The 18845-nt window shown below is 34.2% G+C and overlaps 2 protein-coding genes across 2 annotated transcripts; both read right to left on the bottom strand.

The window, feature by feature from the left end:
* Window positions 1–1109: 1109 nt before the first annotated feature.
* LOC7494593 (transcription factor bHLH30) lies at window positions 1110–3018 on the bottom strand. The gene is made up of 2 exons (XM_002325540.4): window positions 2710–3018; window positions 1110–1925 (listed from the first exon to the last, which is right to left on the bottom strand). Exons 1-2 carry the CDS (start codon window positions 3016–3018, stop codon window positions 1431–1433), a joined length of 804 nt encoding a protein of 267 aa, XP_002325576.1. The 3' UTR covers window positions 1110–1430.
* A 6709-nt stretch (window positions 3019–9727) lies between these two features.
* Window positions 9728–12608, bottom strand: LOC7494592 (laccase-14). The gene is made up of 6 exons (XM_002325539.4): window positions 12401–12608; window positions 12049–12200; window positions 11609–11853; window positions 11354–11479; window positions 10296–11234; window positions 9728–10137 (listed from the first exon to the last, which is right to left on the bottom strand). Exons 1-6 carry the CDS (start codon window positions 12506–12508, stop codon window positions 10004–10006), a joined length of 1704 nt encoding a protein of 567 aa, XP_002325575.3. The 5' UTR covers window positions 12509–12608; the 3' UTR covers window positions 9728–10003.
* Window positions 12609–18845: the final 6237 nt, after the last annotated feature.

The following is an 18845-nucleotide window of genomic DNA, read 5'->3' as shown; positions in this document are numbered from 1 at the left end:
TAGCATGTTAATCTTCTTGAGTTTGCCATCAAATTGACTAAGCCCTTGTCATGCATGTTGAAGAAGGTGAACAGAAAACAACAATGGAGCAAGGTTATGGGCATGCTCGAATGGTTGATTCAAGGAAGGTGGAATACTGGGTCAGATATTTGGCAAATATCATTTGCAGAACCAATCAACTATTTGCAGCTAATGACCAAAGGACACAATCAGAACTTTCTTGCTGCCATCCACGACACAAGGCCTACATATTTTCTCTGCTTTTCGCACAATTTAAGATATTTTCAGCAATCAAATTCCAAAATAAATTCAGGAAGTGTTCTTTACTTGGTTCCTTCTTCACCGGAGCCTAACTGGTTTACCATTGTTCAATGTTTCTACTTTCTTGGGAAGGCATGTTGCAGGAGTTCAACGCAAGTAATCCAATTTTAGAACAAAAAAGCAGTTAAATTTAGATTAACCAATACAATAAACATATCAGACATTCAAATACTAACTAAAACTTGTTTAGGGGGAGTGATCACTACTAGAACTTTTGGTTCATCTTTGCCCTTAACCATTTTACCTGGTGTACCTTTATTGCTGGGTTTCCACTAACATATTAGGTGGGTGTTTGAAGTTGTGGGGGATAAGAGTACCACATTGCAGGTGAAATTGCGGTGCAGCTTGCCTGCACACGGGTGAAAGTCATCTAATATCTCTTGGTTTTCTATTTTAATGTCCTTCACAAATTTTACTTTCATAATTTATAAATTTTAAAGAGCTCTCCTAAAGTTCATGATTCAGCTTTCCAGTTATCAGCTCCTTTTACTGTTCTTCTTTATGAAAGGTCTGCAGCATCTAAAGTTATTTTAACTCATCTTTTTCCTTCTATTTCCCCAAAAGAAATACACATGCTGTCAGTCATACTTTATTCGTTGGAGACTATTAATGCCTATGAAGAAAGAATTAAAATGCAAGATTGGAAAGTGTTGATCATTTTCCAGAATGAGTTACATGTATGTACACACATAGAGGCGCTCTACAGCCAAAGTAGATGCTCAATGAAGACAAATAGCTTGTTAAATAGCACTGCACTACATTCAAATCAGACTGCTTACGCACTGAAGTAAGCGAAAATTAAAAGCCAACTTACATTAATTATTAAAAGTTCTGTCAAAGATTTCATGAAATAACTTCCCGAAGAAATTATATTGAGATAATAAACATTATTATTGCACTATGCTAACAGTAATTCTCGATACAACAAGTGTAGGACATCTAGCCATCTATCTAATATGCAGGCTTGAGACATCTGTAATTGTACTACTCTCGTTTTCATACAGAACAAGATAAAACATGCTATGACCAACTGCATCACAATCGTCTATTACAGGTAAGGAGATAATGAACATTATACAAGGAGCAACCACAGCCAAAAAATCATAGGCTCACCAGAGATCTCCTGAAGAAGATGACAAGGACGGTTTGAATGAGTCAACCCTTCTCCTCTTGTTCGAAAGTGTGGATTTTAATAAGAATTCTTGTGAGGCAGAAAATTTGTCTAGTATGGATCTAAATGCCTGGTGGATGGAGCCAGCAAGAAACTGGTGTACTTTAGCATCACCACTATCCCCTTCTTTGCAGCTGCTCATCACAAAAACATTCTTCATCCTGCCTTCCAAAGTCGCAATCTCTGCCTTCATTATTATTAGATGGAGAGCATCAAGTGCTTGTCTTAAATCAGACAGAATTCCAGGCTTGCAATCACAACATATAGATGCCCTGATTACATAAGGGGCACTGAGCAAACCATCCTCTTGCTGTTCAACTCTCACTTCATCAATATCCAATGGCATGAGAAGACCTTCACTAGCTTCTGTTGCCTGCCTCTTCAGCTCCTTTAGGTGAGCTATAACTTCAGCAAGCAACGATGCCTTGTCCATCTGAGAGTTCAAATTGATTACTAATTCAGCAAGCCAGTTCAACAAGCCCATAAGCTAGAATCTTGACAGGATCACAACAATCCAGCTCTCACAATACCAAATAACTCAACCTAAATATCACAGTTTATTTATCAAGTGGTCCGTATATAAAATTGCATGCACTTGATTTATGATCAATTTCAATCAAGAAAAGTAATGAAAACAATTACCAGAAAATTATAACAGGGAATATATAGGTCTTGGGTAATAGAGATGCTAAGAACAAACACATAACCAAGGGAATTATAGTAAGCTTAGCTTAACCACTCATTCTTATTTTAAATAACTCAAGAACATTCACCAACAAAAGCAGCACAGTAAACTAAAATAAATTATCCGATTCTTACAGAAGCTAAATCCATAGTTTCAAGATATTATCATTATCTTTAGTGATTCATGCTCATACAGCAAAGACATCAACCAGAAACACAAGAGAAATGCACACTCCCACTTAAAAAAATTCCCTGACATCAACAAGAGCTGTAATTATACTCTTGAAATTCATAAATTCAAAAGTTAATAGTACAGACCTTGCAAACAATAAAATCAAGCAACTCGTGTTATCACAATAAACAATACTACTTTCAAGTGCATTACCTGATGGCTCACTGAATATTGTTCTCAAGCTTTAAGAAACAGAACTCATTAAAAAAGAAAAGTAAAGAAAAAAAAGAGAGTAGATTTTAAGTACTATGATTCAATTGAACTCAAACTCTAACATGACCAAACCAAAAACAGCAAATACCTTCCTAGTACCAGGTACTAGGCTCCTAAGTGTGTCAAGATGTGCATTAATCCTCGCTCTACGCTTCTTCTCAGCTTCACTATGATTCTTTAAAGCGGCAATGCTTCTCTCAGCCGCCACCCCTTTCCTCTCCATTCTCACAGTAGCCTCCACAAGCTCTCCCCTTTCATTATCCAAAACCAAAGAGGAAGTTGAAGATGGCCCAGTTCTTGTTTTGGCTTGTAAACCAGTATTCACCAAAAACCCATCACTCATTCCTTCAAAATCAGAGGCTTGCACCCTTGTTGAGTTCCAAGAACAAGGTTCCATGGCCAGTACAGCAACAACAAGAACGACCTAGGGAAGGGTATTGGTGTAATTGCTGTTTGAGGTGCCAATAAGTGTAACTTCCATTAAAACAGAGAAGACAAAAGTTGAAGTCTTTAGAATGTGGTCATTGCTGTGGTTGTTTACAAGGAAGGAGAGGAAAGAAAAGGGTAAGTGGTCCAGGTGGAGATAAGTGGAGACTTTGAAGAGATGGTCGGACAGTATTTTTCAAGGCACTAATCCATCCAACAATCATGCGCAAATCTCTACTTATGTTTCCTTTTTCTTTTTCTTTTTTATCCTCATCTTTATCCATTTGGTTGCTGATAATGCAATAGGATCTCCCTTTGAATATGTAGTGATATTCAACTATAGAAGGCAAGGGGCCTAAATACGAGATGCCGATGCCATTTGGTAAGGGATCTAACATTTGTTAAATGGATGGTTAAAAAAAAAATTGTTCAATGCAAGGTATAATGTATCTTGTGCTATCTGTAAGGGTGCTTTTGTTTTTCTTAATTTTTATATTCTGTTTGATATTGTGATAGTGATTATTTTTTAAAATATTTTTATTTAAAAATATATTAAAATAATATTTTTTTTATTTTTTAAAAATTATTTTTTATATTAATACATCAAAATAATCTGAAAATACTAAAAAAAAAAATTGAAACAAAGAAAAATAATAAAAAAAATTAATTTTTATTTAAAATACTTTTGAAACACAAAAATAAACAGGATCTTATTCATCTTTTTTTGTTAGAACTTCAATCTCATATATCCTTAAAAAAAAAAAAAAACAATTCTTGGTAGGATTAGAGAATTTACACAAATTTTTTGTTCATGATTTGGCTTGACTAGATCATGTATTCTAATATTCTATAATCATTAAGCCAACTCCATAGACTTTTTTTTATTTATTTGTTTTTATTTTAACAATAATCCTTCATCAAGTGTATTGAAGATCTTTTTAAAAAAAATCCTTCAATTGTATGCAAATTACAAAATTGTGTTATTAATATGAATGTTCTCTTCTAAAAATTTTTAACCTCAGATATTTATATCTTCTCAAACTCTTAACTATTAAGATCATAGTTTTGAAATTTATCTTATCTCGACGAGTCAACCCGACTAACAAGGATATAAACTGGTTTAGGTTTTATTCAAAATTATCTACATAATTGATCTGATTTAACTTAGGTGACTCGGTGGGTCCATCTACTTGGTAGGATAACTCGATCAACCCCGGCTGCGGCTTAATTAACTTTATTTTAAAAAAAATTACATCATTTTACTTTTCTTAAAAAAATATTTTATTCAAAACAATGTGTGTCATTTTGAACAAGAATTACAAGAAAAAATGATTAATCTGGATCAACCAACTGACCCATAAGTTGAAAGGTTCGATCCATGGCCCATGTGGTCAGGTTTAGAACTATAATTAAGATATCCCTACAAAGATAACATGTGATAGCTACTGCTTATTATCCTAGAGTATGGAATAAAAAGTAAGGTAAAGTAGTACAAATAACTTAGGGTAATGTGTTTGTTTTTTCGGTTAACCCACTTTTTAAAATATTTTTTAAAGTATTTTTTATTTAAAAATATATTAAATTGATGTTTTTTGGGTGCTTATTAATGGTTTTAATATGCTAAAGTTAATAAAAATTATAAAAAAATATTATTTTAATACATTTTCAATTAAAAAATATTTTTATAAAAATACACTACACCACATTACCAAACATATATTTAACCAGGGATGTGGTTAGGTGGTAAGTGGGATTGGAGATTTCATAATTTTTTTTTATTTGCATGTTCGGCTGTTATCTAGAATTTAGTCACCACTATAATGGTAACTATAATGGTAGGGAAATCTTGGGGGATTTGATTTAAAATTTATTTTTTAATATATTTTCACATAATAAACATCAAAACACTATAAAAACATATCTGAACCACCAAATAACTTCAAGATGCCAAAAAAAAAAACACTTAAAAAAATTAAAAAAAAATCAATCGAATCTCAACAATCAAAATCAAACTTAATCTATCTTCGCCGCTATTTTTGGATGGAAAAACCACCACCATTAAACTTCTCTCGTGGAATAAAATCCTTTAACACTAAATTTAGCTATTTTGATTGTTGAAATCACAAACATGGACAATTTTTTCTTGCAATATCTTTAAGTGACTTTCTCTTTTCTATTTCAATTCTAGTTATTGATAAATGAAATATTAAACCAAATAATTTAGGTGAGTCATGCATTATTTATGTGTTTTACATTTTATGCTCATTTTTTAAATTTAGTATTTTTACAATAATTCAAAACTTAATTTCATCGTTATAAAAGAATTTAATTAAAAGGAAAAAAAGTTTGAAAACTGAAAAAAACTTCAGATCTTTGAGACAGACAAAGATTAAAAAAATAGGGATGAACATGAAAGTTTCTAAAACTTGAGGGGCTGAAAATGTGGGTATATATGAAATTGACAAAACTGCAAACGTAGGTCAACCATGGACCATGGTTATATCAGCAAAACGCAGACATCTATGACATTGTGTGATTTTTATATCATTCTCTTTTTTTTTTTAACAGATAATCACATGATTCAAAAGGGAAATCCTATTAAGATTTCTTTATGCATTTCCAAATGCATTCATGTTCATCTAATCTTTTAATATAAATATATTTTAGTAAACAAATGAGCACGATATGCATACTTCCAAGATAATGTTCAAGCTTGGGGGCATCGGAGACAAAATATAAAGATTATATAACGTGAAATGTGCTAAATTTATCATAGTTTAACACGAAAATGTTAAGATACATGTGCGAGTGACAATCTTATATTACTCGGAGAAATATTAAAATTATGGTAAAGTGTAATACTGATTGAAACAAGAAAAATAAATAAATTAAATATTAAATTAACACCATAAAATCTTCTTGGTTAACCCTATAAATGGATAGTCCATAGAAAAAAACAAAACATGCAAACCATAAAAGCCAAATACATTAGTATTTCGTTAAACTTAATTAGTTTATTTTATTGAAATTACTGATTTTTTTCTTTTTATAATTTTTTATTGCAAGGAAAATTTTGAAATCATCCTATAACTAAGTAACATCGAAATCAAGATATTTTCTTATCCCAAATATTAAAATTTTATTTGTCATTTACTTATAGATAATTTGTTTGTACCACATAGGTTACGTGATTTTTAGTACGAAGCGCAAAAGAAATCCAAAAAATATGTGAAAGAAAGCAATCTTTCAGGCTGGAAAGACGTGGCGGTTTGGAAGGATTTCAGGTCGCCATACATCTCAGAGACTGTATGGGCGGTATACATTTAGCACGTGAAGTATACACGTTTTACGCGATGATCACAGTTCAATGCAGGGAACCGCAACTGGTGTGTTCACGGTTCTGTTACCATGCACATCAACAATTCCATTTCGTTTGTTTCGCATGCGAAACGGATGATAAGATTTTTTTTAATTTCATCCACTTTTTGTAATTGTTGTTTTTTTATAAATATATTTAACTGACAACATTTTTATCTTGCAGACTATGATACTTAGACGTGAAGCCAAACCCAATAAAACTTTTTGTGGAAACGCATGTGCGGAGTGATGACAGCCAAAAAGAGGTGCAACAGTTCAATGATAGTCGGGCTCAACACTTTGTGGTATGTTGGTTTACAACCATTTTTTTTCTTAAGTTATTATTTACTTGAATTTGATGAATTTTTTTTCAGGAGACATATATCTGCCAGTTAAAGGATAGATACGGAGACGATCCTGCAACCCACCTGGATATCAATTCAGATTTGTGGTTGGAGGCAGGATTGTCTGGTGGACTCGTTAGAAATCCAGTGTACGGACTCTTTAATACTACGGCCGAGAACTTACGGACGACCCGTAGTGTTTCGACCATTGGATGTTCGCAATCGATCTTGAGCACTTAAACTCTAGAGTTTGATGCAATATTAGACCAACGAGTACATGATTAGACAATTCATCTCAAATGAAAAATATAAACAACTCATTACGGATTGTCATAACCCAATTTTTTACAACATAAATCACAAAAATGAAATGAATGAAGAAAAATTGAATTTTGGGCCAAGACAACACAAATTGAAAGTCATAAGAATTTAATTATAATGGATTATAAGTTTGGGAGCCAATTGTGGTATAAAAAAAAAAGAATTGATAAGTTTGGGGATTTAATTGTGCTTAGAATTAGTTTAATTAATGAAATCAGGAGTTTAATTGAAGAAATATTAAGAATTCAGGGCTGCTTTAGGTCCAAATTGCAAGAAATTAAAGTCCAAGGACCGTTGTGTAAAAGGCACTGCAATGCAGGTTTAATTACAATTTGGTCCAGGGGTCCGATTGAAAAATGTTAAAACATCGAGGACCAAATTGAAAAACAGCCACCCTCGCCCTGAAACGGTGTCGTTTCACGCCCATCCATCGTCGTCTTCCTCTGCAAACAGAGGAAGCCACCGGTGAAGAAAGAAACAAAACGCTGCCCAGATGGGCAGCCCAACACAAGCCAAATTTAGCCTACCAAGGTCCCCAATCCAAGCAGACTTCCTCCCGGACACGCTACTGGAATCCGGGCCAAAGTCTACCACCAACAGTCCAGGCATACTGTTGGCGTCGGAGTCTTAGCAGGAAACTAGCTCCCCAAGCCATTCTTATCAGGAGGAGAGACGTAGGTTGGGGCAGAGAAGGAAGATCCCTGTAAATACCAAGGAAATCAACGATCAAATTGGGGAGGGAAGAAAACAAAAAAAGACGGCGGAGGAGAGAACAAGAGAGAGAAAAAACCAAAAAAGAAACAAAAGAGACGAGAGAGATAGAACAGGAAAGAACAAAGAACAGGCGAGAACTTGAATACAGGAACTTCGCCAAGCATCTGCAGTCTTGCGCAAATTCTCTGCAAAACAGGTAAGTCTTCTGTCTTCCCCCACTCTCATTTTAATTCATTAGGTACTGTTCATTCTGCGATTTAATTACCCAGGCTCTTTAACAAGCGTGCGTGAATAGCTCACGCACGTTTGCAGCAAGAGATTAAACCGGCCGGGTTACTGATCTGAACCAGTAACCAGGCCAAACTGCTGGGTGTAGTCCAGCCTATATGATTGGGCTAGACCCAGCCCGGAAGAAAAAAAAAAGTTAGCCGGTTCTGGATCTCAGGGTCAGCCGGCCCAACACTTATACCTTGACAATAATTTTTATGCTCCATATAATTTTGATGTTTGACCAAACAAGATACTTTTGATGTTAGAACATTTCTAAAATATTTGTGGACCTTCATGGGATTATTTATGGACCCTCGTACATTATTTTATTTTTTTTATTTGTGTTTTATTTTTTTTCTTTCCTCAATATATGCTCAATTTATGGACCGTTTTGTAAGTGCAATTTTGTTGTGTTATACTTCTTTTAAATTTATCTAAAAAGAGTAAATATAATAAAAATGGTAAACAAAAAGAAAAAAAGCATAGAAATTTTTTTCTTCTTCATTAAAAATTCAAAACTTTGCGAATTTATTCACTAACACCAGAGTCAGAAATATCATATTTTTTGGGGTTTGTGTAATATTTACTAACATCAAAGTTAAAAATATCCGTAAATACTCTTCACTGACACCAAAGTCAGGAACATGATAAGAAAAACAAAAAAAAAATAAATTCTTGGAAATTTTAAACAAAACTATCAACGAAGTCTGTCTTAGTTTGGATGTTTAATGGGTAATAGTATTTTTTTTTATGTAATTAATCACGCATCATAGAATTTTTGTTGACCAATTAAAATTCTGATAATCATAATATTCTGATAATCATAATAGTAGCTGAGGACTTGTAAACTAAATATTTTCTTTTAAAAAAACAATATATCATATATTTATTTTTTTTAAGAACTTTTTTAACCAGTCACCTCAATCTTTAAGTTTGACACGGATTATAAAAAATTTTGACGAGTAATAATAAAAACGACTCCCATATGAAATGGTACATATGTACCTAGATATGAAATTGACAAAAGTGCAAACGGAGGTCAACCATGGACCATGGTTATATCAGCATAACGCAGACATCTATGACATTGTGTAATTTTTATATCATTCTCTTTTTCTTTTTCTTTTTCTTTTTTTAACAGATAATCACATGATTAACTCCTTTTAATTTGAGTGTATTTTAGAAGTTAATCCTTGATTTTTAAATTATATAATCTAATCTTATCAACTATCAAATTTTTATTTTTTTTAAATTGAATACTGATTTAATCGATTTTAGTCTCTGCATTCAATAAAATTCATAATTTTTAATCAAATTTTAAATTTTATACAATTAAACTCCTGATTTGATTAAATTAGCTTTTAAAAAATACAATTCAATCCCTAAACTTTAATTTCTTTCAATTGAAATTAAAAATCAATTTTTTTTCAATTAAGCCCTTAGTAAATTCAATTAAACCTTACAAAAAAAATTAAATTGAATTCTTAAACATTCAATTTTTAGTAATTTCATCGCATGATAATTTAAAACCATTGATGGGTAATTTCATCACATGATTGATTATTATTAATAGAAATATTTGGTTGGTATTTTTATCGGAAATTACCGACAAAATAGTGTCTACGCCTTTTTTCAATTTTCTAATAATCATTCCATGGGAGCCGAAAGCAGAAATTTAAAATACCAACATGGAGTCGGTGCAAATTCCTTTATTAAATTAATAGCGAAGAAAAGGCTGACATTGCCCATCAAGAAAAGCAACATTCATTACAGTTACAAATGAAATGTTCCCTAATCCCTATTACCAAAATAAAATGAAATGAAATGTTCTTTCTTAAGGATTTATTCAAATCACAATGACCATAATGCTGCAAAGAAAAAAATTAAAATATTCAAATAATTAAATCTTGATCAAACAGTCATTTGCTTCACTTGCGATATTGCAGAGGACTAGGAGCAAGATGGCAGGGTCGCCGGAGGAGGGCGCATACTTTGTGCCCTTGTTCTGCCGTTCCTCACGATGAGAACTGTGTCCATGCCCCAGCTTGAGTGCTTTTCCAAGTGACAATGGATGAACCACACCCCTGAAAAATGGGATCCATGCTCAATATCGCTAAACAACAAGACTTGGAAAAGGACATTTTGTTCTTAAAATACCGGAGCTAGCTCTCTCCAGTACTGTTAAACTATACGTGGATTAGAAAACTTCAACTATTGGTAAGAGATCTTCTAGAGGACTTACCAGGATTGTTGGCGACAAATCTGATGGCAGCCCACCCGCTCCGAGGAAGTGCAACAGTGTTGATTTCAGGAGGATCGATCAAATTGTAAGACTTGGGATCAGTCTCGTTGTTGAAATTACCCTTTCCATGACCAACCAAGTAGAAACTAAATCCATGTAGATGGATAGGATGGTTCATCTCAGCTAACAAATTAGTCCCTTGAAAGACTATCTCAACTGCTTCTCCATAATTCAACATCGTCACCTTTGTCCCTCTGGCCGTAGCGACATTAATACTCGTCATATTTCCAGTGAAGTTGAAATACTTTTGTGGCTCCCTCGGGAAATCTGCGTCGAAAACACCATTGATACTTCTATAGTAGGCTTGCAATATATCAATTGGCTTAGCTGCAAAACTGACGTTGTTCATGCTTGCAGCTAACCGAGTTGAATTAATACATGTTGCCTCGGTGCAAGGCAAATAATTCAAAGCAATTGTAATATAAAGACGTCGGTTAATTGTTTGAGGGACATTAACAGGGTGGTCTCTGCTAGCTAAACCCCTGACACGACTGGTGTAGTTTTCTGCAGCTGCAGAATCATTAAATACTGGGAGGACTGGGAGTGGAATAGCTGAAGGGCGGCTATAGTTGCCATTATATTGGAAAATAGCTGTAGTAGTGGTTTCGTCAAATGCAACCATAGCACCATCAGAAAAGGAGTAAGAAGCAATGTAATAATAGCTTCGAGGCTGATTTGCTGTGACCAAAATGTCCATTGTTTGTCCTGGGGTGATCATTATATAGTTGGTGGTTATGGGTTTTATGTACGCCGCATCTTGTCCAACAACTGTGAGGCTATGGCCCGCAATTCCGAAGAATTGTTCTTCGTTCATCACGGCATTTATGACTCGCAGAAGGTAAGTCCTGCCAGAATTAACCTTCAAACGGTATGTGTTTTCTGCACCAAATATGAAAAATGTGAATAACTATTATAGTCATGATGATCATTGAATCCCCCCCCCCCCCCCACTTATCTACAAATTATTCAGATAGTTAATTACGGCATGCATGGCTTACCTTCGGAGCATGGATATAGATCTCCTGGCTGGCCATTGATGGTAAGACTGTTGGATATTGCAGGTCCAGCACCAGTTGCAAGAGCTTCGTCAATCACCGCCTTCACATCACCCTTAAACCAAGATCCTGCAAACAATTTTTTTTTGAAATTTAAAAAGTTAGATGTACAATTTAGAAAGAAGATCTGAGACGTTTGATTGGAAACTTTCTTTTTTGAACAAACAATAATAATCCATGATGGAACTCGTTGCGCACCAATAATAATTGTTTGTTCTGCATAAGGTGCGGGAAACGGATAGGTGGTTCCACGAGCCGGCGAGATGACAATGGCACCATGGACTGTGGCTCGAGTCCAGTCGCTATGTGCATGCCACCACAGAGTTCCTTCTTCATCAGATAATATGATCTCGTATGTGAAGTTTTTTCCTGGCTGAATTGGGCACTGTGTGATATTTTCGGGGCCATCAGACCATGGATTTCTTGGTTGCTTCACTCCATGCCTGAAATATAAGAATATTAAAACAAATGTTAGCTAGGTTCGCCTAATTGGGACCTTCATATCTAGGAAATTGATGATATAATTAATGAAATGTACAGTACCACGGTCTCCAAATTAAAGTATTTAATCTTAGCTGACCTATCAGAGTTTTTTGTTTTTTTTAACACCATTTTTTATGTTATTAAAGAAAGATTACCAATGAATCGTGACACCGTAATCTCCTTCATTGTGCACATTGACATAAATTGTATCGCCTCTACGAGCATGTATTGTTGGCCCTGGAAAACTTCCATTTACAGTAAGCATGGTCTTTGTCTCGCACAGTCTTGTAAACTGGGCATTTTGTAGCTGCAAATAAAGAAGAAAAAAAGTAAAAATTAAAAGCAATATTTTAAGCTTTTAGCTGAAACAATTAATGGGAGTTTTGAATAAGCAGAGTGCATAACGTAAACTCAGTTAACAAAATGGATTAGGCTAAGTATAAATGAAAGAAGAAGAGGAAGAAGAAGAAGAAGCAATCTGCAAGCATGAAGAACTAAAAGGCTTACAACAAAATTATAGCGGTGAACATTGCTTTGAGCCATGCAAAGGCCCTGCCAATCCATGGCCATAAACCATATCAGCCCTGCGATAAAACCCAACCTGCTTATCCCCATTTCCTATCACTTCTCTCGTAACGATATATAATCAAATTCTCTCTCTCTCCCTCACTCTCTATCTCTCTGCATATAATCGATGATGTTCCTCAGGTCGTTCTCGCTTTGTGGTGATCATACTGGCCTGCATCCTTGGCTATTTATATAAGAAACCCTTGGTGATCCACGAGATGATTAATTTTACTTTGTCAAGATATCAATAAATTAGACCTTTGAACTTTCAAAGAAAGACCTAACAAAACACATGGAAAAAAAGAGAAATCAAATTGGATAAAAATAACGGATTTTTCAAAACACGCAAGAACACCACCCTGGGAAATTGAACACGGCTAAGAGGGTAGGTATTTCCACATTCTAAAGGAAACTGTAGGCGCTGTGTTCCTTGGTTTTGCTGTTATTTTCTTTGTTTTCGCTTATGATATGATTATATGTTGGAATCCATGAAATGACTTTCTAGTAAGGAGTAGCTTGGATTGCTTCTTCGCGAATAAAGAACGCGGACAGCCAGGTTCTAATTTTCAAAGGCAGAACCTTCGAAGCCCTCCTCTCGCAATCTCTGCCCTCATTATTATTAGATGGAGAGCATCAAGTGCTTGTCTTAAATCATTATTATTAAAGAGTTGATAAATATAAATAGAAAAAAAAGAGAGAAGAGAGCTGTGTTCTAAGAGTGAAAAACTGACGGGAGAAGAGAAGAAAAGGGGAAGAAGAAGAAGAGAAAAGAGGGAAAGATAAGAAAAGAAGAAGAGAGTTGGAGAAAATAAGTTTAAAGGAAATATTATGTATAAATGTGTGTTCTTTAAGCTTTAAATTTCTGTTTTGATAAATGTTATGGTTTTGAAGATTGTGTTTTGGGTTGATTGATGAATTGATTTAAATGTTAGGAGTTGATTGTTATGAGCAATGAGTTAATTAGTTGATATTGAGAGATTGTAGGTAAAATGATGATTTTGAGTTATGATTTTGTTTGAATGGTGAATTTGTGTTAGAAATCATGATATAACAGTAGGTAATCTGTGAAAATTCTGGGTTTGAGGTTGAAGATGATGAAATTTTAGTTTGGTCCCTTAATTTGTGAAAATTACAGTTTAGTCCCCAAACTTTGGAAACATTATAGATTGGTCCCTGGAGCATATTCCGAGATTCTGGATAGAATAAAAGATGAATTATGAGCAGAATTCCAGTATAGTTATGAATTTTTAACACTTCAATTTGGTCCTCCCATTTTGACAATTACAATTTGACCCTAAAAATTTGGAAAATTTACAGAATGGTCCCTGGAGCGTAATTAGAGATTTTGGACAGAACTGAGGATGAATTATGGACATAATTCCACTATAGTCATGAATTTATGATATTTTTAGTTTGGTCCTCCAATTTGACAAAGTTACAATTTGACCCTTAAAAATATGATAAAATTCAGATTGGTCCTAGCTGTAATTTTAGCTTTTTCATATTGGTTTGATGAATAATTGAGGGTTATTTGGTGAATTATTATCAAGTCTTATTATTTGTTTTATTATGGATTAGATTTCGGGAAAACCGTTTAATTTTTGGGTTTTTAGGAAAAAATGACTAGTTTAGTTTAAAAATATATAGGGTTATAGAATATACCCTTAGTTAGATGTATTAAATAGGTTATATATTCTTTCGAGTTGTTCTTGAGTATGTCTCTTTTGTATTTAGATAATCCTAATATTCTACCGGCTGGATGTTAGTAGTATTTCCTTCGGTATCTGCTTTTGAGTGTTGTTTGCTTTCAAGTCAAGTGAGTAGATAATTTTCCATATGCATGAGAAATATTATAAATATTTGAGCTGTTAATATGAATTGGATCATGCTTCTTGTTAATATATATGTTGATTATTATCCTTGTTACAATAAATCATAATCAATTGTTGAATCTGAATTCTTGATATGAACCGATATATATTTTGAATTGACTTCTGAATTGATAGCTCCTGATTTGATTGATGTTATGAGTTGAGCCTTGAGATATGAATATGTCTGTTTGATTGTGAATATGAACTTATGGTATGTCAGTCAGAATATCCATGCTAATAGGGTAGTGTTAGTCTTTGTGCACATCGTATTTGAACCCTAGTTGGTCGAGGGAGTCACTAACATGTGTGGATTGATCATCCCACAGTACGGAGCCTCATGCTCATTGCATTTTGATTTTCTGACGAGCTTTACTTTATGATATTCTTGTTATGGTCTATTTGAGAAACCTTCCTATAAGAACCTAGAGCCATAATTGTATATATATTCTCATTGTTGTATTACCTCGTGTGTGTGTATTGAACATTATCTACTCACTAAGTTGTTGAACTCACCCTATCATTATTTATCTTTTCAGGCTTATAGCTTGTTAGCGGATCATTTTTGTTGAACCTTATGAACCTGTTTTTTTATTGTAATTTGTACCTTCTTTTTTTGTCTAGTTAGTGCTCCAAAACTATGAATTTATATGAACTCTTGTATTAAGACAATCAAATTATATTATGAAGTTTATTTTGTTATTAGTGCTGCGTTGAACTCTGATTGAGTTTTGAAAGATAAGTTTGCATGTAAGTTTGGATTCGCATAGGTATAGAACCTTGGAAGGAAGAGAACCTTGCCTATGTGGCGGTCATGGATCCAGAATTCGGGTCGTGACACAACCGCGACCCTTTTCCTCTCCATTCTCACAGTAGCCTCCACAAGCTCTCCCCTTTCATTATCCAAAACCAAAGAGGAAGTTGAAGATGGCCCAGTTCTTGTTTTGGCTTGTAAACCAGTATTCACCAAAAACCCATCACTCATTCCTTCAAAATCAGAGACTTGCACCCTTGTTGAGTTCCAAGAACAAGGTTCCATGGCCAGTACAGCAGCAACAAGAACGACCTAGGGAAGGGTATTGGTGTAATTGCTGTTTGAGGTGCCAATAAGTGTAACTTCCATTAAAACAGAGAAGACAAAAGTTGGAGTCTTTAGAATGTGGTCATTGCTGTGGTTGTTTATAAGGAAGGAGAGGAAAGAAAAGGGTAAGTGGTCCAAGTGGAGATAAGTGGAGACTTTGAAGAGATGGTCGGACAGTATTTTTCAAGGCACTAATCCATCCAATAATCATGCGCAAATCTCTACTTATGTTTAAAGGGAAAAAAAGTTTGAAAACTGAAAAAAAACTTCAGATCTTTTAATCGTTAGTTTTTCAACCGACATCCTCTGTTACGTAATTTTCTTGGAGAATCATGCGAGGAAAAATTATTATAAAGACGAAAGCAAACAACCGACATCCTTTTGTTATTGATTCAAAAGGGAAATCCTATTAAGATTTCTTTATGCATTTCCAAATGCATGCATGTTCATCTAATCTTTTAGTATAAATTTGTTTTAGTAAACAAATGAGCACGGTATGCATACTTCCAAGATAATGTTCAAGCTTAGGAGACAAAATATAAAGATTATATAACATGAAATGTGTTAAATTTGTCATAGTTTAACATGAAAATGTTAAGATACATATGCGTGTGACAATCTTATATTACTCGGAGAAATATTAAAATTCTTGTAAAGTGTAATACTGATTGAAACAAGAAAAATAAATAAATTAAATATTAAATCAACACCCTGAAATCTTCTTGGTTAACCCTATAAATGGATAGTCGATAGAAAAAAGACAACACATGCCAAGCATAAAATCCAAATACATTAGTATTTTTTAAACTCAATTCGTTTATTTTATTAAAATTACTGAATTTTTTTTTTATAAATTTTTATTGCAAGGGAAAATTTGAAATCACGCTATAACTAAGTAACATCGAAATCAAGATATTTTCTTATTCCAAATATTAAAATTTTATTTGTCATTTACTTATAGATAATTTGTTTGTACCATATAGGTTACGTAATTTTTAGTACAAGACGCAAAAGAAATCCAAAAAATATGTGAAAGAAAGCAATCTTTCATGCTGGAATGACATGGCGGTTTGGAAGAATTTCAGGGCGCCATACATCTTAGAGACTGTATGGGCTGTATACATTTAGCATGTGATGCATGCACATTTTACGCGACGATCACAGTTCAGAGCAGGGAACCACAGCTGGTGTGTTCATGGTTCCGTTACCGTACACATCAGCAATTCCATTTCGTTTGTTTCGCATGCGAAACAGATGATAAGATTTTTTTTAATTTCATCCATTTTTGGTATTTGTTGTTTTTTTATAAATATATTTAACTGACAATATTTTTATCTTGCAGCTATGATACTTAGACGTGAAGCCAAACCCAATAAAACTTTTTGTGGAAATGCATGTGCGTAGTGATGACAGCTAAAAAAAGGTGCAACAGTTCAAGGATAGTCAAACTCAACACCTTATGGTATGTTGGCTTTCAATCATTTTTTTCTTAAATTGTTATTTACTTGAATTTGATGAATTTATTTTTTCTTTTTCAGGGGACATATACCAGCCGGTTGAAGAATAGATACGGAGACGATCCTGCAACCCACCTGGATATCAATTCAGATTTGTGATTGAAGGCAAGATTGTCCGGTAAACCTGTTAGAAATCGGGTGTACTGACTCTCTAATACTACGACCGAGAACTTACGGTCGACGCGTAGTGTTTCGACCATTGGATGTTCGCAATCAATTTTGAGCACTTAAACTCTAGAGTTTGAGGCAATATTAGACCAATGAGTACATGATCAAACAATTCATCTTAAATGAAAAATATGAACAATTCATTACGGATTGTCATAACCCAATTTTTTACAGCATAAATTCATAAAAATGAAATGAATGAAGAAAAATTGAGTTTTGAACCAAGACAATACAAATTGATAGTCATGAGAATTTAATCATAATGGATTATAAGTTTGGGAGCCAATTGTTGTAGAAAATGAAAGAATTGATAAGTTTGAGGACTTAATTGTGCTTAAAATTAGTTTAATTAATGAAATCAGGGGCTTAATTGAAGAAATATTAAGAATCCATGGCTGATTTAGGTTGAAATTGCAAGAAACTAAAGTTCAAGGACCGTTGTGTAAAAGACGCTGCAATGCAGGGTTTAATTACAATTTGGTCCAGGGGTCCGATTGAAAATGTTAAAACATCGAGGACCAAATTGAAAAACAGCCACCCTCGCCCTGAAACGGTGTCGTTTCACGCCCATCTATCGTCGTCTTCCTCTGGAAACAGAGGAAGCCACCGGTGAAGGAAAAAACAAAACGCTGCCCACCCAACACGAGCCAAATTTAGCCTACCAAGGTCCCGAATCCAAGCAGACTTCCTCCCGGACACGCTACTGGAATCCGGGCCAAAGTCTACCACCAACAGTCCAGGCATACTGTTGGCGTCGGAATTTTAGAAGGAAACTAACTCCCCAAGCCATGCTTATCAGGAGGAGAGACGTAGGTTGGGGCAGAGAAGGAAGATCCCTATAAATACCAAGGAAATGAACGATCAAAAGGGGGAGGGAAGAAAACAAAAAAAGACGGCAGAGGAGAGAACAAGAGAGAAAGGAAAAACCAAAAAAGAAACAAAAAAGACGAGAGAGATAGAACAGGAAAGAACAACGAACAAGAGAGAACTTGAATACAGATACCTCGCCCAGCATCTGCAGTCTTGCGCAAATTCTCTGGAAAACAGGAAAGTCTTCTGTCTTCCCCCCGCTCTCATTTTAATTCATTAGGTACTGTTCATTCTGCGATTTAATTACCCAAGCTCTGTAGCAAGCGTGCGTGAATAGCTCACGCACGTTTGCAGCTAGTGATTAAACCGGCCGGGTTGCTGGTCTGAACCAGTAACCAGGCCGGGCTGCTGGGTTTAGTCCAGTCTATATGGCTAGGCTAGACCCAGCCAGAAAAAAAAATAAAAAAATTTGCCATCCTAGCCGTTATACTGGCTATAATTTTTATACCCCATATAATTTTGATATTTTATCAAACAAGCTACTTTTGATGTTAGAATATTCCTAAAATATTTGTGGACCTTCATGGGTTATTTATGAACCCTCATATATTTTTTTATTTTTTTATTTATGTTTTGTTTTTTTTCTTTCCTCGAGATATGCTCAATTTATACACCGTATTGTAAGTGTAAATTTGTTGTGTAATACTTCTTTTAAGCTTGTCTAAAAAAAGTAAATATAAAAAAAACATAGAAAAGTTTTTCTTCTTTATTAAAAATTCAAAACTTTACGAATTTATTCACTAACACCGGAGTAAGGAATATTATATTTTTAAGGTTTGTGCAATATTTTCTAACATCAAAATTAAAAATATTCATAAGTACTTTTCACTGTCACTAGAGTCAGAAACATGATAAGAAGAACAAAAAAAAAAGAACAAATT

This window comes from Populus trichocarpa, chromosome 19 (assembly GCF_000002775.5).
Source record: "Populus trichocarpa isolate Nisqually-1 chromosome 19, P.trichocarpa_v4.1, whole genome shotgun sequence".
In the NCBI taxonomy this organism is placed as follows: domain Eukaryota; kingdom Viridiplantae; phylum Streptophyta; class Magnoliopsida; order Malpighiales; family Salicaceae; genus Populus; species Populus trichocarpa.
This window is presented reverse-complemented; position numbering and strand designations above follow the sequence as displayed.